A 24,235-nucleotide genomic window follows, 5' to 3' on the forward strand; every position below is an offset into this window, starting at 1 on the left:
ACTTGCATGAGAATGAATGAAAGAAAACAACTACAGTCTGTTAAAGACAGCCTGGTTGGTTAAATATGTACGTTAGCTTTCCGGGTCTTTAACTTTCAAAATTAAAGTCAAAGTCTCTCAAGAAAAAAAAATTACGGTATTGTGTCGCCCTCTAGTGGAGATGTTCATGTTTGGTTATTGGCTGTAATTACAATAGTGTGATCATATATACTGTATAATGGGTGTGGACAATTTGATTTTATCTTTTTTTGTGAGAAAAAGGCAACAAAAAAAAAACACTATGTTGTAAAGATTTCCAGCGGGATTCTAAATACAAAATAAATTGGTATTTAAAAGGAGCGCCAGACATAAATTGTGGTAAAATGTTACTTTTTAAAAGAAAAATATATTAGATATTATCACCTTGCAGTCACCAATACATGTGCGACCACTAGGTGATTCTTTCTTTTTGTCCTATGTGATGTTATATGTTATGTCCGGTTAATTACGGATTTAAAAGAGACATAATGTGTGTGGTTTAATGTTTCTTGAACACACCGCGCCCATTGATACCCGGCTGTCTCCTCCCACAACCTCGATCATCCCAGTTTTGTTTGGCAACAACACTACCGTCACCAACCGATAACTTGACATCGATTTGTCTATAGGAAAACAAAACATTCCTATTTTTTACTGAGGAAAGACGCTGATCCTTTTTCTTTCTGACAACACACCGGAGCCAACATGGTAGTCGGATTCCGCTGTCCGGTAATCCTGTGGCTGTCCCTGGCCGCCGTGATGGGCTCGGTCTTCGGGCTTGGTGAAGACATCGACCGGCCTCTGTTCGGGCCTCCAGGCTCTCTTATCCGGCTGCAGGAGTCCGACCCTGGCCTGAAGAAGGCTCTGGCGTTCGCCGAGGAGCGCTACAACCAGGGCTCCAACGCCATGCATCTCCGCAAAGTCAGCCGGCTCATCTCTGCCACCAAACAGGTAACGTTTACAAACATATACGGCGTATTTAAACATTATTTTAACGTATTTATTCACAGCACTGTGGCGTCTTACTTTGGCATAACAGACTAGTGTGGATGGAGAATTACGGTTGTATAATGATTTGCGACATTACAGTAATTAGTTACATAAATCTTGGTAAACAACAGTACGATTTGGGGGTAATTTAAAGCTGCGTTAAACTAGCAAGAGTAAGCTAAACAAAAGCCGGAAATAAGGCGATTTACCTTCAAAATAATGGTATAATCTGGTCACTGCGGTATATGTTCCTTACATACAGACGGACATTTTTATGCTTTAGCTTTCACGGACTTGTTAACAAATTGATTTTTTTTTTCAAGGAAAGGTTACAGACACATTGGCCTCTCGAAATGTTGATCTTTTTATTCTGTCCGGAAGTCACATCGTTGAGTTTAACCTGCCTTTTGACACAATCGCTTCCATCTGTGCAGCGCAGTATGGCCTCGTGACACCAGAATCCATGCAGCAAAAGAAGCATCCAGATACCAATACATTCACAAAAAAAGCTTAGTCTGTTTTAATTGAAGTCATTCAAATACCGGTACACACGTATTGGATAACCACTAGACTTAAACACAATCATGTCTAAATAGATTTATTAAGGGCAATATTTATTGTTTGTAAATAAAAAATGACCACTAGTATGTGTGTATTTTGTGTTGTTTTTACAGCTGGTTAAGGGTATCCGTTACACCATAACAGTGGAACTGAGTAACACTCAATGTAAGAAATCCACCATGCTCAGGGCATGTGACTTCTATCCCGAGTTACAGAAACTCAAGGTAGGGTGTGTGTGTGTGAGAGAGAGAGAGAATACTGTAGTTTTAGAATCGTAGATTTCTCCAAAAAGTTTGTAAAAGTCCAAAAATGGGAATGTGCATCTAATTGTGTATCAGTGTATTATTGCAGCAGTGAAATTGTGTTTGTTCAGCAGAGATGTCATCAGTCATCTGATCTTGTGACTTGGAGTTTGACTTGAAGTAGCCCCAACAAGCACACTAATGCCTCATGGCCACATGCATGCATACACAAAACAAGAGACATAAATAACTTGCTCCTTTGATGTTGTTAGATTGGCCTGCAGTGCACATTATTCCACTTTTCCAATCTATTTTCTTATATGACAACATAAGCTGGTAAATTTCCTCTTTATAATATAGAATATCTCTGTCCTGTGTATGTTTTTTTTTATGTCAGACCGAGGTGTGTGTGTTCGAAGTGTGGGACGTTCCCTGGCAGGGCACTTCAACTCTGCTCAAACAGAAGTGCCAGCCTACAGGTCAGTCTGCAGCCAAACACATTCTTCATTAAATATCTGTGATTCATAGGTGTTCGGGTATAGCTGTCCCTTGGTCAAAGTATAGCTGAAAAACATAGGCATGGTTCACATTGAGTGACTGTGGTTCCTGTGCAATGCTATTAGCCTCTTTCTGACCAAGTAGTTACAGGAACGTAGTCCACTTCTAAACAGTTCTACTAACTACTCTCCCCCCAAAACCGGTTTTGCCATTTGCATTCGCACTGGCCAAGTGGCCATAGGAACTGACCTTTTGTTATTATAACACAGCCATTTAACCACCAAATGCGGAAAAGGGAAACAGCCCTGGAGTAGGAGCTGAAAGAGTTACAGGAAGTGCAGCCAGAGGAACTTAATAATCCCCAAATTGGTCCAGTCGGAACACGAGAAAAAAAGGGTTCTAGGAACTGCAAAAATCTCTCCGGTCGGAAAGCGGCTATTAACATTTATTCTTACCCCAACAAGCGGAGCCTAACTGTAATCCCTGTTGGCCTACTGTTTAGCTGGTTACAGTGTTAACCCATGATGCTTAGCTTCTTCTGTAATAGCAGCAGTATCTTCCAGGATGACAGGGCTCCATTAAACTGGTTAAAACAATGTATGTGCAAAAAAGAATCTTTAAAGTGGCATTTTAAACCACCATTGTAAAGAAAGATTCATAGAAAGTAAAATGATCTAGTTGTGATGATTGGCAGGGCATGGACATAGTCATGGAGAAAAGACTTAATGCAAATGTTCCCTTCATTTTGACCATATTATGTTCTGCTTTGGCCTTAAACTTTGCATGTTGCTCAAAACAATTGAATAAATAATGCCTTCATTTATATGTTATGTTATAATAATGTTTACTTATGATTAGGTGATGCTTTATACCAAATAGATAAACGAGGTATAAGGTTGAATAGTGATGAGTATAGCCATAAATGTTGATTTAGACTGACAAGCAATGATATATCATGTCAAAAACTGTTTCCATTTAATAGACTTACTTATTTGAAATCCATAGAGTCAATGTATTTTTGGACACATGAAACATGAATATATGTATTTTGCACATTGACGCATAACATGTTGTCCTGGATGTCTTTTTTTATCAGTTGAACCTCAACTAGAAGAGAACAACAAGGTCATGGATGCATCCACCAGCCAGCCTCTGGAGGTAAAAGTGACCTCCTATTCTGTATATATAACAGGACTGACTGACTTTTTTTTTCACGTTTAGACGGCGGTGTTTTGAATGGGCTGCCGAGGTTCACCTTCGCTGCGAGGTGAGGGGTAGGTGGGGGTGAGAGTGCGCCGCTTCACTGGCTCTGGCTCCACAGAGACCGGTTTTGCTAGTTTACATGGCGACACTGGAGTTGCGTACTCCAAAGATTTCCCTCTGGAACTCGGTTCGAAAGGTTTCCAGTCCCCCAAAACGCTGTTGTCGTGTAAACGAATGGCCAGAACATAAAAATACTTATGCGTATTATGTTGAAAATGTTGCCGTGTAAGCGGCCTCTTAAGTTCCATTTGGTTATCTGCCTCGAATATATTCTAGCAATCCATTGGTTGTGTAAGCTGCGATCATCAGCTTGAACTTTAGACGGATGATGAGGTCATGTGTTGTTGTGTGTTTGTCTGCTCTTCTTCTGGCAGGAGTCTGTGGAGCTGTTGGGCCAGTTCAAAGAGTTCATGGTTAAATACAATAAGGTCTACAGCAGCCAGGAGGGTGAGTGAGTGACTGACACACATATATTGTACATAGCATCATTTGTCGCCTTCCTGTCTTCACAGCCTGAACCCTTTATGCACTCACATTCTTCTCATAACAGCAATAAAAGCCCTTCATCCTTTATGAAAACCTATACATAAGGGTAAATATCCCCCATCTATTCAGAACCTTTTGGAGTTTGCATATCACGTGTAGTATCTCATCAACAATAAATAAATAGTACTACATTTAAAATGTAAAAGAATCCCACACAAGACATTAAATGCATCATGAGTGTAGGGGAAAAACTCAGGAGCAGCACAACTCATTTCACACACGCAAAGAAGATTGGAGACTTTGTGTTACACGGGAGCATTTAATCAATACTCCGTTGAGGAGAGAATTAAGCAGGCAGTGCAGTTTAACCACAATGTGTTGTTGTTAGGATTGGGCATCGAAGGCTTTATTTTGCATTGAAAAAGCTGTAAAACTGCAAACCACCCCTGAATCAAAATAAAACTTTCCTCTTATTTGTGAAAAAAGGCATGTGACCCGTTTCAACTCCCCCCCTCAAAGAATCAGAATCGAGAATCAATAAGAACCAGAATCGAAAGGAAGAATCGGAATTGGAATCAGAATTGGAATCAGAATTGTAAAAATCCAAACGATGCCCAACCCTAGTTATTGTGCAGTGCCGTCCCAACTCTCTGAAGTTTCTGTCTTCCTGAAGGTGTATTTAAAGCCATGCTGGAGGCGTTACCTTTAGCTGAACCTTTAACCCTTGTGTTGTCATCCTGTCGACCATGCACATGTTGTCCTCCAACAAAATTAACTCCCGGTCTGTTTTGCCTTTTTATAAAGCATAAAGTATAGTATCACCAAATTCTATTGTGCATTGTTCTATTTATTTATGGTCAATAAACCACATTTACTGTACATGAAAGTATACCTTATTTTGGAGTAAAATAGGCAGAAATTATGAATTATTTTCACCATAGTGAAGATCAAATGAATATATATTGATGGATTATCACAGACTGGTATATGTCAATGTTTAGTCAGGAAACTGTTGTGAAACCATTTTATTATTTTGAATGGGTTGGGCGATATGGAGAAAAACGGATATCACGATATTCTTGACCAAATACCTCGATGTCGATATCGCGGCAATATTCTAGGGTTGACAACTGGTGCTTTAACAAAATATCTTCACACTTAGATTTTAGATAAATAATCATCAGTAATGTGGACATAATGTCATTGGGGGGTGGGAGAAGGCAACTAATAGAAAAGCTAGAACAATCTGGTTCACAAAAGTACATCACTTTACTGTAATGCAGCCTTTAAAACCAGTAAAAGACCACACTTATGTCATATCACGATATTACCATATCTAAAATCTAAGACGATATCTAGTCTCATATCACGATATCGATATAATATCGATATATTGCCCAGCCCTAGGCAGAACATATTTCTGATAAAGAAACTTTGAAAACGGGTCAAATTTGACCCGAAGACAACACAAGGGTTAAGGTAAACAAAGATATTGTAGGCACTGTAAACACAGATGCTAAAGCCTAGTTCAGCCTCTCTCTCTCTCTCTTCTCTCTCTCTCTCTCTCTCTCTCTCTCTCTCTCTCTCTCTCTCTCTCTCTCTCTCTCTCTCTGGGAAGTAGGCAAAAGTGTTCCCACCAACCTCCAAAAGGAGGCAGTCCTGAAACAAAACATCCCCTTATCACTTAGCTGTCTAGATTCCTTAAATCTGTAGAGAGACAAACATAATTATACATGAACAGGTTAGGTTATTAGAGACCGCCCGAATATTCTCATCCCCTGACCTGTGACCTATGAATGACCTGATGTTGTCTAAGCTTTCCCTTTGTGTCGTCATACCACAACATGGTGTTTCTGGAAATTCCACCACATTAACCATGACAGTTTAATCACATGAATATGAATGCAAGTTTCAGAGAATAAAAAGATAAAACCGGTGCAGACAGACAAACTGTTTATGTCTCAGTCAGTGAGGGGAAAGGTAATAAGGACTGACTGGTTGTTTGATAAAAGAGGTAAAACAGATTCTTTTACTGGTAAGTGCCAAATACTTTTTTTTAAATGTGTTTATTTGACTTTCGATCCTGCAGAGGCGGATCACCGTCTGCGCATCTTCCACCAGAACCTGAAAACTGCAAAGAAGCTCCAGTCTTTGGATCAAGGTTCGGCTGAGTACGGAGTCACCAAGTTCAGCGACCTAACTGGTACGTGTCTGCACGTGTGTGCATTTGTATTTCCACACACACCTTCTGTTGCATCAGCTCTTTAAAAAAATGAATTAACACAAAAGTTTGACGGCTCTCCTTCGTTTTTTTCTCCAGAGGAAGAGTTTCGCTCTGCATACCTGAACCCACTACTGAGTCAATGGACTCTTCATCGACCAATGAAATCGGCCTCTCCTGCCCGAGGCCCCGCCCCTGCCAGCTGGGATTGGCGGGATCATGGAGCTGTCAGTTCCGTTAAGAACCAGGTACCAACAAACCGATTTATTTATAGGGCAGTCATACTGAACAACATGTTACTAATGAATAAATTATACCTCCTGCCTACTTCGTGTGTGTGTGTGTGTGTGTGTGTGTGTGTGTGTGTGTGTGTGTGTGTGTGTGTGTGTGTGTGTGTGTGTGTGTGTGTGTGTGTGTGTGTGTGTGTGTGTGTCTTGCAGGGTATGTGTGGATCCTGCTGGGCATTTTCTGTGACAGGCAACATTGAAGGCCAGTGGTTCCTAAAAAATGGATCGCTGCTGTCCCTCTCTGAACAAGGTAACACACACACACACACACACACACACACGAACAGGCCCAAACACAAATGATTACACAAATGTTTATTGATTTGTCCTTCACAGAGCTGGTTGACTGTGATGGGCTGGACCAGGCATGCAAAGGAGGGCTGCCGTCAAATGCTTATGAAGCTATTGAGAAGCTGGGTAAGAAAGACATGGGTGGAGGACAAGTGACGTGTGCAACCATTTTGAAACATTTTAGCTTGCTATTCCCATTTTATTTAATTGATTGACTCCGAGCAGCCTGCAAAAACATACGTGCGATTTATGCTGATGCTGAGAGCAAACCGAAACCTTTAAATCATCATCCTTCATGTATTGTTTAGGTGGCCTGGAGACAGAGACTGACTACTCCTACACCGGGAAGAAGCAGAGGTGCGACTTCACCACCATGAAGGTTGCCGCCTACATCAACAGCTCTGTGGAGCTGTCCAAAGATGAGAAGGGTGAGTGGGCTGAGCCAATGGATAGGGAATGAAGAAGGAAGGGAAGACTAAGCACTGACAAACATGTCAACATGTAATATTTCTAAAAAACACACCACAACATTTAAATCTGAAGGTTAGATATAATGTAATGAATTAATGTGGAGATAAATGGCTGTTAGTTTTGCAGGTATATCAGCAGTTGCAAAGAAAATTCAGCCGTGTGGCAGTTTGAAAGAGAGCTGTTAAATGGTTGTTGTTTTTTTCCTCCTCAGAAATTGCAGCTTGGCTGGCTGAGAATGGACCGATCTCAGTTGCGCTGAATGCCTTTGCCATGCAGGTAAGCAGTTCTGTCCACCACAGCAATGACTGAATCAATACAAAATATAAAACACTTGCCATCACCTCTATGTAAATTATACATTAAGAGATAACATCATGTAAGTTTTGTTTTCACAAGAATGTAATCCTCAGCATACAACCATATTTCATTATCTTTTTTTTTTTTGTCTTTTTAAATGTCTTAGTTCTACAGGAAGGGTGTGTCTCACCCTTTGAAGATCTTCTGCAACTCCTGGATGATTGACCACGCTGTGCTGCTGGTGGGATTCGGAGAACGTAAGTGTTTTTATCCTGTTTTTATCTTGGCTTCATTTACCCAGTTCCTACTCTTGTATTAATGCCTCTGTGCTTTCAGGTCAAAGTATCCCATTCTGGGCCATCAAAAACAGCTGGGGAGAGGATTATGGAGAGCAGGTAAGACAACCCCACTTACTAACAGTCTTTGTTTGTGGATTAGAGAAAACAGAGGCATTAATAGTATAATAAAACAATACTTTATTCTTCTTGAATATAGCAACCAGGACCCATATTCTTATTCTTAATAAAAATTAAAGCTATCACTAGAATTTCTTGAATTGACCAGAAGATAAGTAAAAACCATAGACTGTTAAAACTAAAATAAATTTGACACTGGAAGACCTTAACAGGACCACAGCCTGGTGTGGTTCTGCTGGGTTGCTACCTACTGTGTAAAACTAACTACTGTCTTGTATATGTGTTTTTCTCTTTCTCTCAAACAGGGTTACTACTACCTATACAGGGGGTCCAATGCCTGTGGGATCAACAAGATGTGCTCATCTGCTGTAGTCAATTAAAGCACTAACACCACACACACACACACACACACACACACACACACACACACACACACACACACACACACACACACACACACACACACACACACCATCATACTACATGTACCACTACACACACACACACACACACACACACACACACACACACACACACACACACACCATCATACTACATGTACCACTACACACACACACACACACACACACACACACACACACACACACATTTGATCCAGAATGCATGATTTCAATCAGACACACAAAATCCTACTGAAGTTTTCCGTTAAACCAAACTTAGTTTTCCTCCTTCATACCTCACACCTCGTGTTCGTTTACTAAAAACATACCAGCTCTAATTGAAGCTAGCTGTGCTGAAGCTTTTTAAAGCTATTTTAAAGTTGATTTTATGTGCGCATTTTATTCCGTTAGCCTTGCAGGTTGTAATGAACTGCTGTTTACGCAGTTTTGGTTTTAACTCCTCTTCCCTCAAAGTAACTGAGCCCACATTTACTAAAGAGTGTGCACTAATTGTGCATATACTTCTCATGTGTTTTCTTTTCTTGAATGTTTTGTTACCAGTGTTCATGCTAATGCTATGTAGTACTTGAGAGGGGTTTTGAAAGAAAGGGGTTCACCTTATATTGGCCTGCACACTACTAGATAACTGCAATGTAATTGTAAAAACTGCTGTAAGACGGTGAGAAATGAATGAAGGTTGAATAAAAAAGTGTGGAATCCTATTCTTTGTTTATAGTGTTCTTGTCTTATATGCACTGGAACAACAGAATGAAACTTTATCGATTGAAAACAAACAAATGCAACCTTACAGTTTACTGTGATTAGATTATAATGTCTATATATTGACCTTATTCATAAACCAAAATACACATTGACTTAAAATGTCATAGTAACATATATAAAAAGTAAGTGGAGACAACATTATACTTCATAGAATTGCACTACTGTTGAGTGAATTTGTGGTCTGCTTATAAGTAAAGGAGCAGTGTGTAGTGTTGGGGATTTACCTCCTATGTGTCCCCTCTTTTGGGACAATGTGTCTGACTCCAATAAAAGACCTATATATCCCTGCGCATTTGTTAAATTGGTATTACACTGATCCTAAGCAAGAGCCAAATAAGACGATAAAATAAAGTTAAATACATTTGTTTAGTCAGTCAAGCATTGGAGTTACAATACACAGATCTGTGGGATCACAAAGCACGCAGAGACTAAGACAGAAACACACTAAGGAAAAATTGTTATTAATATTATATTCCATTTCTAAGTCCTATACACACTGCTCCTTTAAATAAAAATAGCTGAAATTTGAAGGGAGACATTACTAAATAAAAAAAAACAATGTGTTCCCATAGACGATAAAACCTCACAAATGGTCAAGGTTTTAATTTTGGGTCCAGTTTGTACATTGATGACCTACTTGAAGTTTGTCCACCTACTGTAACTTGATATGGTCACATGTCTACATGCTATCAACACAAAGCAGCCCGCAGAAGAACTATCAGCTTCAATGGTCAATATCTGAAATTGGTTAACAAAAGCAAAATCTTTTTTCACAATCTGCAAATAGAGATCCAGACCCAGGGAGAAGTAGTGCACAAGTTTAAATATTTAGGCATTATAATAAATACATAACTCACATTCAAAAACACATGTTACAAAAGTTGGGGAAATAATTCAATTTAGTTTGGCAAATTTTAGTTACATTAAGAACAATTTAACTATAGTGTATTTAAAACTAAATATGATTTCTTAGACTGTGAAAACATAATCAAATCTGCAGATATTTTACTTGTGTATATCGAGCAGCACATACCTGGCTGGAACACTATAAAAACAGGACGAAGGACGATCACATCTCTTAACTCTTTCTCCAAATCTACAAAACAGTGGTTACTGGAAAATCAAACATGCTACCATAATCTGGGGTAGTGGTGGTAGTCTGTGCCTATGTGCTTCTGTCTGTGCTTCTGAGCTTTTTGTCTGGGCATATGTGTCTGTGCTTATGTGCTCTTGTATGTTTTCTTTTAATGCCATCAACCTGTCAGGGACTGCAGATGAAAATTAGCCTGTATGGCTCAATCAGGCCCAATTATATGATGGACTTAAGTGCTCCTGTTAATTAATGTACATTGTCCCTTATTAAATAAAATAAAATGAACAGAATAGTATTTGATATCCATGTCACCTTGTGTATTATGTTAGAACAGGTTGGCAACATTGAATTCTAGTGATCTTGAATGTTGCTCAAATTGAGAGCAAATTAAACTCTATTTCCCACAATGCAAAGGCACTGCCACGGAAATACTAGATCGTGTGGAGCAGTAGGTTAGACTTTAATAGTCTAGTAACAATCTGATTTAATGAGATACTAATTACTATAATCAGAAAATGAATAACAATTGATGCGGAAGTGACAAAGTTGAATTCTAGTATGACTGTCTATATCTGAAATCTTAAATGTGTAATTCTAAATCCTCATCACATGTCCCTCCGAAACGCTGTGGATTAGTCTGGCGATGCGAGATTAGCCTACAAATTAAAGTAAAATAGACATCGACCTTTATTTTGAAAGGGCAGACCACCTGACACCGGAAGTGTAACATTTGGTGACGTCAGAAAACAGGAAGGAATTAAAGAAACGCATGTGGTTCGGCTTTAATGATTTAACACTTCAACGTGTCTTTTCTCCAAAGTAGTTTTTAGCTGCTGCCAAGCTGGCCAGAAACACTTTCTGCTTTAAAGAGACACAAATTTTCTTTTATTTCTTTCAAGGTAATTTAGTTATCTAACATGCTAACGTGGTTGAGCTGCATATTGACATAGCTCACGTTAGCTTCACTAGTGAGCTAAAGCACTAGTAAGGGCAGCGACGGTTTAGTTAATGATAATGTTGTATCGACGTTAATTGTAAGAAAGCAACTATTTGCTTACGTTCCTAGCTTACTAGCTAGATAGGTAAATGGAATATTAAGTGTTGTCATTCGTCTAACGTGAACCGTCACTGAAATCACTGCAGTAGCCAAAGTTTGTAAAAGTTGCTAAGCTAACGTTAAGTTAATTTGTGTAAGCGTGGCTAATTTTCACGTTAACTTGTCAGTTTTGATTTTTGTCGTGTGGTCTTTCAACGTATTGTCTCTTAATGTATGTTACTATCTACCTCACTGTTTATCTTCTGTCCTCAGCTGGCGAAGAAACCTGAAGCTCACCGTTTATGATGTCACAGGCCACCAAACGCAAACACGTTGTCAAGGAGGTTTATGGAGACTTTGTCACGCCCACAGAAAACCAGCAGATTGTAAAGGTGAGATGTGTGCGGACTAGGGGTGGAACGGTACACAGAAGACACGGTTCGTTCGTGCCTCGGTTCAGACATCATGGTTCGGTACGAGTTCGGCACGATGCAGGAGGCAATTTTTTTTATTATGCGTGTCTCGGCCTGTACCACCTAGTGTCATCCAGTCTCTGCCCTGAGCTAGCTGCAACAGCCTGAAGTGTGTAAAGTAAGACGTAAATGGTAAACAATAAGTACCCCACATCATCTCCAGACTCTGGTAAACAAAATAAGACAATCAGCTATAAAACTGAAAGTACAGCATCTCTTATTTAGCTCTCTAGTTTCCACTCAGCCTCGACCTCCTGTAGCTTCTCAGCTATGTGAGTGCTTGTGTGCTGCTCATGCAGGGGCCGTGTCTGTAGAACTGACGCTTTCATTTCCCACTAAGTCAATAAAATGAGCAGTCACCGTGAGATAGCTTTCCGTAGCACTATAAGTCCAACCATCAGTCGTTGGTGAAACGGAAAGTGCAGCTGACAACTCAAAACCAAAGTTTCCCCAAACTTGCGATCTTAAAGATGCCGGCGGGTCCTCTAACTCGTCCTTAGTGCTGCTATCTCTGACTCACTCACTGGACCGTCTCGCTGGGCGTCAATCAGAGGTTCAGCGCTAAGGCGGGACTACAGATTAGGTGTCCCTAAAGAACCCGTGTATCTATCTGTAGTTCCGCATTACATTAATTAATTTGCATGCTAGTTTTATTTATTTTTATATTGTGTATTCTCAGTGTAAATTCATGCACCAAACCGTGACGCCCGTACCGTTTCGGTTCAATACGTGTACTGTTCCACCCCTAGTATTGACTGCATTGTATTTAACGTATATACCGGAAACAACCACCCACATAACGGCAAACGAAACATTTCACTCCTTTTATCTCCATCCTCTACCTGTGCACTTGTAGGTTACTGGTAGCCGTGGTAACAACCTCCATGAAGCTGTCACGGCCCAGGGTGTGACTTTCCTGGTGAGCATGCCCACCAAGTTCCGCAAGAACCTCTGGATCAAGAGAGGTAAGTGATGAAGTGGGATGTTTAATTGAAATATTATAGATTATTACATAGATTATTCGGTATCAATTACAAAAGCTGGTTGAGGACCCACTGCTACTAGAGATCTAAAACTCCAGGGTACCTTTTAATTATAGCCCTGGACTCAGATTGGGGAAACAAGTGGCAACATTTCCCTGTCAAATACAATATAACTATGCAATATTAGTTTTTCTAAATCATAAAATTTCTCAAAATCAGACTTTAGTTTTCACATTTGATTTTTTGAAGATTTTTCACCTTCAACTTTATTTGTGTCTCCGAAGGGTAATTGGGTGTGCAGCAGGTATAAACACATAAAAGACACATAAATACATACGAGGTATACACACGGTCACGGGTGGGGTGGGGTGGGGGGACCAGAGTAAGCCTAAACAACAGTAAAAACTGGAACACAACCGTTCCAACCAAATAAATACTGTACAAGGTGCATGGTTAGCAGCATCAAAGTAGCCTACACAGGGTAGGAAAAGTGCATATTAGCCTTACAAATATGACCCAATATAATCAACAACAACATCAGCATCCATTAAATGACATCACCAACCCCTTTTGTCAACGTCTCTGACGTCCTCAACACATGACTGGAATATGTAACCAACCAAGAAATAAAGAAAGGGAAAAAAAAATAAGATGTTAGATCAGAGGTCACTAATAGGTGGGTCCGGATCCAAACGTCATCCTATCCGAACCTGCACCTATAACTGATCAATTATTGAGAATTATTACCTTTTTGATGGAGTGTTTCCATTTGAACTGGCATAGCTTTTCTAACCTCTTACAGCGCTGGTTTAGTGGGCCAGGAAACTCTCAGACCGAGTGAATGCGTTTTAAATCATCTCACGTGATGCTGCTCAGCCAATCAAATCTGTGCATTCCCATAAGCATTGCCACTCAAGTCAGTGAGTGAGCTATACACACACAGTGACAAATAAATAACAGTCAAAGAAAAGTAATTTCACATTGCTTGCCTAGTTACTGAAAATGTCCTCAAGCAAAGGTCCAGAACATCATGAAGTCTAACTTGTGCTATGTTTCAGTGCCATATATTGAAGTAGCCTTGTAGTTGTATCGTCTGTATGTATTCAACAACTGACTGTCACATCCAATAAAGAAAGTACAATTCAATATTCGTTGTATATTTAAACAATATGCATGAGTTTTCACGTACTTGAGGGGTTATAAATAATATAGTACTCTAATGATACATAAATGTGATTTTTTTTTTTTTTTTTTTTTTTTTAATTTTAAAGTAAAATAATTGCTGCATTTAAAAATAAAACAGAGCTGTTATAAATGTGTAATTGAGTTTGCCTTTTTTGTTGGCTCCATTTAACATCTTACCAGTCTCAACCAATAGTATATATTATTGATAATCCCTGCAGTTCAATGTAAAAACTGACGATATAATCCTAATAAAATGGAGAAACGGACAATAAGTCACTAGTTCACTAACGCATTTGTAAGTACTGGCTTAAAAAACAAAAACAAAAAAAAAACACCTTAATTTATAAAAAGCTTTATTTTTGGTTCACATTTCATATACTTCTGCTTTCTGCTCCCCAAGGTGACTATGTGATTGTGGATCCCATTAAGGAAGGAGAGAAGGTGAAGGCAGAGATCAGCTTCATTCTCTACAAAGATCACATTCAGAACCTGCAAAAACTACACCTCTGGTGAGTGAGAACCCAGCTGGACGGAGACACACACGCACACACACCCACACACACACACACACACAGGCCTGTCACAATAACAAACTTCGCTGGACAATAAATTGTCCCAGAAATTATCGCGATAAACGATAATATTGTAGTTGAAAGACCATTTTCATCTAATATAATGATAACGGCATAATAGTGCAGGTACACTTTTTTCAAAGATCAATAAAGTTTTGTTTTTCTAAAGAATATTTAACACGGGAACTGGAAGACATTTTAAATATCCTCTTAAATGAACAAAACAACCAAAAACAATAAATAAAATGGACTCTCAGTCTCTGTTAACAAAAAAATGCACTGGAATAAAAATCAAAATGTTAACGTTACCTGAAAACAGCGTGTAGTTTCTTTTTAGCATCTCGCATCACACTTTCAGTCACTATGACCACTACTACGGTCAGAAAAATTGTGCCAAAATATGAACAATAACGTCGCTGTCAACAGGCTTATCTGCTAATGTTAGCTATCGGCCGTTAGCTTGAAACCCTCCAGCAAATCGACTGTACCGTAGTCTGTAGGGTGCCGTTACCTGAAACCGGGGATTTAACGTCAGCGCTCATTTTACACACAGTTTAACAACAAAACAAAACGCTGAGTGAACATTACTAGCTATGTTTTTCTTGTTGGTTTTGAGCGGTGTGCACCCCCATTAACCTGGAAAACGGTTTGAAAACCGTAACGTTAATACAACGTGTCGGAGGAATACAACGTTCTCCTGCAACGGGAGGCGGAGGGACCGTCACGCAGCGTTTGCTAACGTTAGCTTCTTGTCTCATCTGGGGTCTGATAAACCGTAAATTCATCAAATTCACTGTCCACAATGCTGTTTTCCAATAAACTTTAGCCGTCATATTTCACGGGACCCGCGTGAGTGCGCATTTCATGTCGCGGCTTTCGTCGCTGGTTGTTTATTTGGTTGCCATGACTTGACGAGTGATGACGTCCTGTCACTGTTCCAGTTGCTCAGCCTAAAGGGGAGAGAGAGCGGATGACCGTTCGCTTGAGTTCAGTAGAGCAGACGGCTCTGCAGAGTCGTGGATTTATGACTTTTCATAAACAGCTGAAGTAGCGTATCGAGCCAATTTTTTTATTTATCATGCAATTAATTGATTTATTGACTATCGCGACAGGCCTACACACACAAACACACACACACACAACCAGCACAATTTTGCAAAGCGTAACTGAGTGTATTGTTTTTTTCCTGACTTCCTCCAGGCCAGAGGGGTTTACGGAGGAGCCGCCAGAGCAGGACAAGAACGACAAACTGCAGGATAAGGACAAGGAGACGGAGGAGAAAGACGAGGAATTCAGTGACTCTGAAGATGATGAAAGCGACATCTTTGTAAACACCAACCGCTGTAACTACCATTACAGTGAGAGTGAGGAGGAGGACAGTGAGGAAGAAGACAAAGAGAAAAGGACAGAAAATGGTTCATAGTTGGCAGCACGGAGGACACGGACAATCAAGAGCAAGAGTTGTGGAAATCACGAGTCCGTGTGCTCTGCTGCTGCGGGATGACTGATGATTTGAAATGATGATCCTGATGCAACAGCTCCCTCTGGACTCTGGCCTGTTGTAGCGATAAATGGCTGGGCTCGTTGAATGGACTTAAACTTAATGGAACAAAATAAGTCTTGCTTGTTTATATGTTTATATGCATTAAAAATCCCAGTAATGTCACACTTTAACTGAAATTGAATAAGAATCCCATGTCAGTTTGAAATTCTGTAGGATCAGTTTCTACTGTACTGTCGGTGTCTAACTGAGCATGTCACAAACTCAAGCATGTTTATATTCTGACCTCCAGTGCAGCCATTACTAAAGTACATTACAGCGTATACGCTGCACCCAGGCCTTACTGTACATTTGCAGGATGATGTTAATGTAAACGGTTATATCCATACCTCCTCCTCCATAGGACAATATAAATCTGTTGGAAACTCACAAAAATTGCATAACTCAAAACCTTTACAACGTTGGCAGAACAACTTTTTTTCATGATGGAAGTCCGGAGCGTGGTGACAATTTAAACAGCTCCAGTTTCACTGGTCCCTTAAAAAGATATCGTTTTAACTAGCTGGACTGTAAGCCGCTATTTTGCGGAGCTCCTTGTAGTGCTGATTGTATTGATTTGATTTTCAAATGATTGCAGCTGATTGCAATGGGGATTTGCTGTGTTAAAAGCACCGAAAGATCAAGATGCATACTTGTTCATTGTGACTGCTGTGTGCCTCATCTTTTTCTGACATTCCTTACCCAGTTGCTGATTTTGATTTGTGTAATGATAAGGTTTTGGAAATAAATCTTAAGTTGTGTTTTTGGACTTGATCCTCTCCACATCTTTCTCCTTGCAATGAATATCTTTTTGCTCACGTTCAAAGAACCATGTCTCCTCGAAACTGTTGCCAATGGATATGAAAGTAAACCCATTTTTTCCACCATATCTATAAATTCCCAAAAAGCAGCTCACATATTGGACATTAAGCCACTAACCTAGCAGTACATTTGTACTGCCAGTGGAACCAGTTCTACAGGAACTTTCTACTTGACACAAGTTAGTAAGACATGCAAATAAAGTTGTGCTGAGTGCATCACTTTACTCTTTTACTGATCTAGTGGTTTTGTATGTAAAGGATGCCCATGATGCTGTGAACTAACCGTTATGTGAAATATTTTTGCTTTGCTCTATTAAAAGATTAAGTTCTACAGCAGACTTTAATAAACATTGATGGTACCAAGTTCTAAAAGACTCATTATTTACTAGAAGATGTATTTCCTGTAGAAAAATTGTGAATGCTGAAAATTGCTAAAGCAAAACTGGATTTCTGGCATAATTGCGTAAGAAGACATTTCATTGAAATGTTGAATAAAACCAAGTATGTAACAAACAAGTGGAATATTTTAAGTAAAAAAAAAAGTTGTATTATAGCATGTCAAAAAAGTGATCTAAAAGTCATAATATAGTATATCGAAAAAAGTGAAGTCAGTATAGTTTATTGAAAAAGTGATAAAAAGGACAGTATAGTATGTCGAAAAAAAAGCCAAATGTTAGTATGTCGAAGAAAAGTCATTGTATAGAATGTTGCAAAAAGTGATAAAAAGTCATGTTATAGAACGTTTAAAAAAAGGTTATAGTATGTCAAAAAGTGATAAAACAGTCAAAGTATAGTATGTCCAAAATTACATAGTTGTTCATTGTGACTGCTGTGTGCCTCATTTATTTCTGACAGTCTTTTCACAGTTGCTGATTTTTTTGTGTAATGATGAAGGTTTTGGAAATAAATTTGATTCATTCTTAAGTTGATAAAAAAACATTTTTATCACTTGAATTTCATCTTCTCCACATCTTTCTCCTTTTAAAGAATGTCTTTTTGGTCACGTTCATTAATCAACTCCTGACAACTGTTGCCAATGGCCATAAAAGTAAACACATTTCTTTCACCAATTTTCTATAAATTCCCAAAAGATGAGCTCACATATTGAACATTAAGCCACTAACCAAGCAGTACATTTACACTGCCAGTGGAACCAGTTCTACAAGAACTTTCTACTTTCTACGACACAAGTTACTAAGACAACATGCTTCAAATAAAGTGGTGCTGAGTGCATAACTTTACTCTTTTACTGATTGATTGGTTTTGTATGTAAAGGATGCCCATGATGCTGTGAAATAACAGCTACTGTATGTGTACAGTGTATGTATGTATATATATATATATGCACAGTATATTATGTTAAAAAGTCATAGTATAGTATGTTGGAAAAAGTGATAAAAAGTCATAGTATAGTATGTCAAAAAAATCATAGTCTAGTATGTCGGAAAAAGTCATGAAAAAGTCACAGTTTAGTATGTCGAAAAGTGATAAAATAAAAGTCATAGTATGTTATATGATGAAAAAGTGATTGAAAAATCATAGTATAGCAGGTTGAAAAAAGTGACAAAAGAGTCATAATATAGTATGTCGAAAAAAGTCGTGTGGTGTGGGGATAGAACCAGGGGTCAGAAACTCCAATTCCCACTTGCTGGTATTATTTCCATTGAAAAAAGTGATAAAAAAGCCAAGTATGTCAAAAAAAGTGATAAAAAAGTAACATAGTATGTTGAAAAAAGTCATAGTATGTTGAAAAAAGTCATTAAAAAGTCATAGTATAGTATGGTGACAAAATCCATGAAAAAAAAACGTCATAGTGTGTATGTATGTACGTATGTCAAAAAAAGTCATAGTATAGTATGTCGAAAAAATGATAGTATAGCATGTCAAAGAAAGTGATAAAAAAGTCATAATATAGTATGTCGAAAAAGTTCTTGAAAAAGTCATAGTATAGTATGAAAACAAAAGTGATAAAAAGTCATAGTATAGTATGGTGAAAAAAAGTCATTAAAATGTCATAGTATAGTGTGTCAAAAAAAGTCATAGTATGGTATGTTGAATAAAGTGATAAAAAAGTTGTAGTATAGCATGGCGAAAAAAAGTCATTAAAAAGTCATGGTATAGTATGGCGATACAATCCATTAAAACGTCATGTATAGTATGTCGAAAAAGTCATAGTATAGTATGTTGAATAAAGTGATAAGAAACTCATTGTATAGTATGTCGAAAAAAGTGGTAGTATAGAATGTGAACAAAAAGAGATAAAAAAGTCATAGTATAGTACAGTATGTCAAAAAAAGTGATATAAAAGTTGTAGTATAGTATGTCTAAAAAAGTCATATTGTAGTGTGTTGGAAAAGTATAGAATGTTGAAAAAAGTCATAGTATAGTATGTCAAAAACAGTCATAGCATAGTATAGTAAAAGCCATTAAAAAGTCATTGTATAGTATGTTTAATAAAGTGATAAAAAGTCGTAGTATAGTATGTCGAAAAAGGTCATGAAAAAAGTCATAGTATAGTATGTCAAATAAAGTGATAGAAAAAAGTCATAGTATAGTATTTCTAAAAAAGTCATCAAAAAGTCATAGTATTTTATGGCGACAAAATCCATAAAAACGTCATAGTATGTCAAAAAGGTCATAGTATAGTATGTTGAATAAAATGATAAAAAAGTAATATTGTAGTATGTTGAAAAAAGTGATAAAAAAGTGATAGTATAGTATGGCGACAAAATCCATTAAAACCTCATAGTATAGTATGTCGAAAAAGGTCCTAGTATAGTATGTTGAATAAAGTGATAAAAAAAGTCCCAGTATAGTATGTTGAAAAAAAGTGATATTATAGAATGTGAACAACAAGGGATAAAAAAGTCATAGTATGTTGAAAAAATATTCATAGTGCAGTATGTCGAAAAAAGTGATAAAAAAATAAAAGTATAGTATGTCGGAAAAAAGTAATTGTAGTATGTCGTAAGTATAGAATGTTGAAAAAAGTCATAGTATAGTATGTCAAAAACAATCATAGCATAGTATAGTAAAAGCCATTAAAAAGTAATTGTATAGTATGTTGAATAAAGTGATAAAAAAGTTGTAGTATAGCATGGCGAAAAAAAGTCATTAAAAAGTCATGGTATAGTATGGCGATACAATCGATGAAAAAAAAACGTCATAGTGTGTATGTATGTACGTATGTCAAAAAAAGTCATAGTATAGTATGTCGAAAAAATGATAGTATAGCATGTCGAAGAAAGTGATAAAAAAGTCATAATAATAATATTATAAATAATATAGTATGTCGGAAAAAAGTCATTGTAGTATGTCGTAAGTATAGAATGTTGAAAAAAGTCATAGTATAGTATGTCAAAAACAATCATAGCATAGTATAGTAAAAGCCATTAAAAAGTCATTGTATAGTATGTTGAATAAAGTGATAAAAAAAAGTCATATAGTATAGTATGTCGAAAAAAATTCATAGTATGTATGTCAAAAAAAAAGTCATTAAAAAGTCATAGTATAGTATGGCGACAAAATCCATTAAAACGTCATGTATAGTATGTCGAAAAAGTCATAGTATAGTATGTTGAATAAAGTGATAAGAAACTCATTGTATAGTATGTCGAAAAAAGTGGTAGTATAGAATGTGAACAAAAAGAGATAAAAAAGTCATAGTATAGTACAGTATGTCAAAAAAAAGTGATATAAAAGTTGTAGTATAGTATGTCTAAAAAAGTCATATTGTAGTGTGTTGGAAAAGTATAGAATGTTGAAAAAAGTCATAGTATAGTATGTCAAAAACAGTCATAGCATAGTATAGTAAAAGCCATTAAAAAGTCATTGTATAGTATGTTTAATAAAGTGATAAAAAGTCGTAGTATAGTATGTCGAAAAAGGTCATGAAAAAAGTCATAGTATAGTATGTCAAATAAAGTGATAGAAAAAGTCATAGTATAGTATTTCTAAAAAAGTCATCAAAAAGTCATAGTATTTTATGGCGACAAAATCCATAAAAACGTCATAGTATGTCAAAAAGGTCATAGTATAGTATGTTGAATAAAGTGATAAAAAAGTAATATTGTAGTATGTTGAAAAAAGTGATAAAAAAGTGATAGTATAGTATGGCGACAAAATCCATTAAAACCTCATAGTATAGTATGTCGAAAAAGGTCCTAGTATAGTATGTTGAATAAAGTGATAAAAAAAGTCCCAGTATAGTATGTTGAAAAAAAGTGATATTATAGAATGTATATATGAATATATGTATATATGAATATAGAACAAGGGATAAAAAAGTCATAGTATGTTGAAAAAATATTCATAGTGCAGTATGTCAAAAAAAGTGATAAAAAAATAAAAGTATAGTATGTCGGAAAAAAGTAATTGTAGTATGTCGTAAGTATAGAATGTTGAAAAAAGTCATAGTATAGTATGTCAAAAACAATCATAGCATAGTATAGTAAAAGCCATTAAAAAGTAATTGTATAGTATGTTGAATAAAGTGATAAAAAAGTAATATAGTATGGCGAAAAAAAGTCATAGTATGTTGAAAAAAGTCATTAAAAAGTCATAGTATAGTATGGTGACAAAATCGATGAAAAAAAAACGTCATAGTGTGTATGTATGTACGTATGTCAAAAAAAGTCATAGTATAGTATGTCGAAAAAATGATAGTATAGCATGTCGAAGAAAGTGATAAAAAAGTCATAATAATAATATTATAAATAATATAGTATGTCGGAAAAAAGTCATTGTAGTATGTCGTAAGTATAGAATGTTGAAAAAAGTCATAGTATAGTATGTCAAAAAAAAAGTCATTAAAAAGTCATAGTATAGTATGGCGACAAAATCCATTAAAACGTCATGGTATAGTATGTCGAAAAAAGTCATAGTATAGTATGTCAAATAAAGTGATAAAAAAGTCATAGTATAGTATGTCAAATAAAGTGATAAAAAAGTCATAGTATAGTATGTCAAATAAAGTGATAAAAAAGTCATAGTATAGTATGTCGAAATAAGTTAGTAATAGGATTAAGTTCAGTCTAGCAAACTTCAGATTCATTAGAGACTTTCTTTCAAGAGAAGCTGCTAAATTATATTTCTTTTCCATGATTTTATCCCACATAACATATTGTTTAATAAGCTGGTCCAATACTCACTCTACAACAATAAAACCATTAGAAATATTATACAAACAAGCATTAAAAATACTGGATAAAAAACCATACCGCTACCACCACTGTAGTATTCTGAGGAAATATCAGTTACTTACCTGGGACAATCTCATTAAATTCAAAAATATTTGTTTAATTTATAAAATCAGACATAGTTTAGCTCCTCCACTATGTGATTTTATACATTTTAGATCCAGTGAGGTTAGGGTAACTAGAGGGGCAGACAGGGAAGACTGGATCATCCCCAGGAGGAAAACAGCTTTTGGTCAGGCTGTCTTCTCCGTAAGAGCAGTTCAGCAATGGAACACAGCGCTGTCAACCATTAGAGAGTCTTTGTCATTCTTTTCATTTAAAAAGAATGCAAAAAAAATGGCTGGTAGAGAGCCAAACTTGTGGGCATTAATGCTTTCTGTGTGCATTTAAACGTAAAAGTATTTTACATGAACTGTATTTATTAATCACAATGTGTTGTATGTAATTTTATCTTGTGATTTTATACCTGTCATTATTTTTAAAGGCTGCCTGTTTTACATCTGGCTGGGGGACTACCAATGAAAATTAGCACTTTTGAGCTAACTCGGGCACATTTACATTGTTTTAATGTTGCTTAATGTTCACCGTCCCCTTTCAAATAAAGAAATCAAATCAAGTGATAAAAAAAACTCGTAGTATTGTATGGCGAAAAAAAGTCATATTTATGTCTAAAAAAGTGACAAAAAAGTCATAGTATAGAATGTCAAAAAAAGTAATTAAAAAGTCATAGTATAGCATGTCAAAAAATGTCATGGTATGGTACGTAGAATAAAGAGATAAAAAAAAGTCATAGTATAGTATGTCAAAAAATGTCATGGTATGGTATGTGGAATAAAGTAATTAAAAAGTCGTAGTATAGTATGTCGAAAAAAGTCCTAGTATAGTATGTCGAATAAAGTGATAAAAAAAGTCCCAGTATATCGAGAGCTTTGCCTTCTGGCTCAGCTCTCTTTTCGTCACAACGGTGCGATAGATTGAATGTAATACCTCCGACCAATCTCCTGCTCCATTGTCCCCTCACTCGTGAACAAAACCCCAAGGTACTGGAACTCCTTCACTTGGGGTAAGGACTCATTCCCTACCTGGAGAAGGCACTCCATCGGTTTCCTGCTGAGAACCATGGCCTCCGATTTAGAGGTGCTGATCCTCATCCCAGCCACTTCACACTCGGTTGCGAACCGATCCAGTGAGTGCTGAAGGTCACAGGCCGATGATGCCATCAGGACCACATCATCTGCAAAGAGCAGCGATGAGATCCCCAGCCCACCAAACTGCAACCCCTCCCCACCCCGACTACGCCTCGATATCCTTTCCATAAATATTACAAACAGGATTGGTGACAAAGCGCAGCCCTGGCGGAGGCCAACCCTCACCTGAAACGAGTCCGACTTACTGCCGAGAACCCGGACGCAGCTCTCACTTTGGTCGTACAGAGATTGGATGGCCCTGAGTAGAGACCCCCTTACCCCATACTCCCGCAGCACCTCCCACAGTATCTCCCGGGGGACCAGGTCATACGCTTTCTCCAAATCCACAAAACACATGTAGACCGGTTGGGCATACTCCCAGGCTCCCTCCAGGATCCTTGTGAGAGTGAAGATCTGGTCCGTTGTTCCACGACCAGGACGGAATCCGCATTGTTCCTCCTTAACCCGAGGTTCGACTATCGGCCGAACCCTCCTTTCCAGCACCTTGGAATAGACTTTACCAGGGAGGCTGAGAAGTGTGATACCCCTGTAATTGGCACACACCCTCTGGTCCTCCTTTTCAAAAAGGGGAACCACCACCCCAGTCTGCCACTCCTTTGGCACCGTCCCAGACTTCCACGCAATGTTGAAGAGGCGTGTCAACCAGGACAGCCCCTCCACACCCAGAGCCTTGAGCATTTCTGGACGGATCTCATCAATCCCCGGTGCTTTGCCACTGTGGAGTTGTTTGACTATACAGTAGTATAGTATGTCGAAAAAAAATCATATTGAAAGTAAACCTTGTATATACAGTATAGAATGTTTAAAAAAGTCACAGTATAGTATGTTGAATAAAGTGATAAAAAAATCATAGTATAGTATGTCAAAAAAAGTAATTAAAAAGTCATACTATAGTATTGCG

At 37.5% G+C, this 24,235-nt stretch overlaps 2 protein-coding genes across 3 annotated transcripts; both read left to right on the forward strand.

Annotated features, from left to right (window-relative positions):
* Positions 1-537: 537 nt before the first annotated feature.
* Positions 538-8,545, forward strand: ctsf (cathepsin F). The gene is made up of 15 exons (XM_028589229.1): positions 538-969; positions 1,683-1,793; positions 2,209-2,290; positions 3,406-3,467; positions 3,947-4,019; positions 6,148-6,261; positions 6,379-6,527; positions 6,720-6,816; positions 6,903-6,983; positions 7,166-7,285; positions 7,540-7,604; positions 7,792-7,882; positions 7,962-8,020; positions 8,347-8,460; positions 8,515-8,545. Exons 1-14 carry the CDS (start codon positions 724-726, stop codon positions 8,419-8,421), a joined length of 1,425 nt encoding a protein of 474 aa, XP_028445030.1. The 5' UTR covers positions 538-723; the 3' UTR covers positions 8,422-8,460; positions 8,515-8,545.
* Positions 8,546-11,023: 2,478 nt separating this feature from the next.
* On the forward strand, positions 11,024-16,876 carry eif1ad (eukaryotic translation initiation factor 1A domain containing). 2 transcript variants are annotated; one of them, XM_028589444.1, is made up of 5 exons: positions 11,024-11,092; positions 11,628-11,746; positions 12,684-12,792; positions 14,396-14,504; positions 15,768-16,876. In XM_028589444.1, the coding sequence occupies exons 2-5, from the start codon at positions 11,657-11,659 to the stop codon at positions 15,988-15,990; spliced, it is 531 nt and encodes a 176-aa protein (XP_028445245.1). In that variant the 5' UTR covers positions 11,024-11,092; positions 11,628-11,656; the 3' UTR covers positions 15,991-16,876. The 2 variants fall into 2 exon arrangements, with proteins under 2 accessions (XP_028445245.1, XP_028445244.1); XM_028589443.1 differs by having other exon boundaries at positions 11,027-11,217.
* The last annotated feature ends 7,359 nt before the right edge of the window (positions 16,877-24,235 follow it).

This window comes from Perca flavescens, chromosome 10 (assembly GCF_004354835.1).
Source record: "Perca flavescens isolate YP-PL-M2 chromosome 10, PFLA_1.0, whole genome shotgun sequence".
NCBI lineage: Eukaryota > Metazoa > Chordata > Actinopteri > Perciformes > Percidae > Perca > Perca flavescens.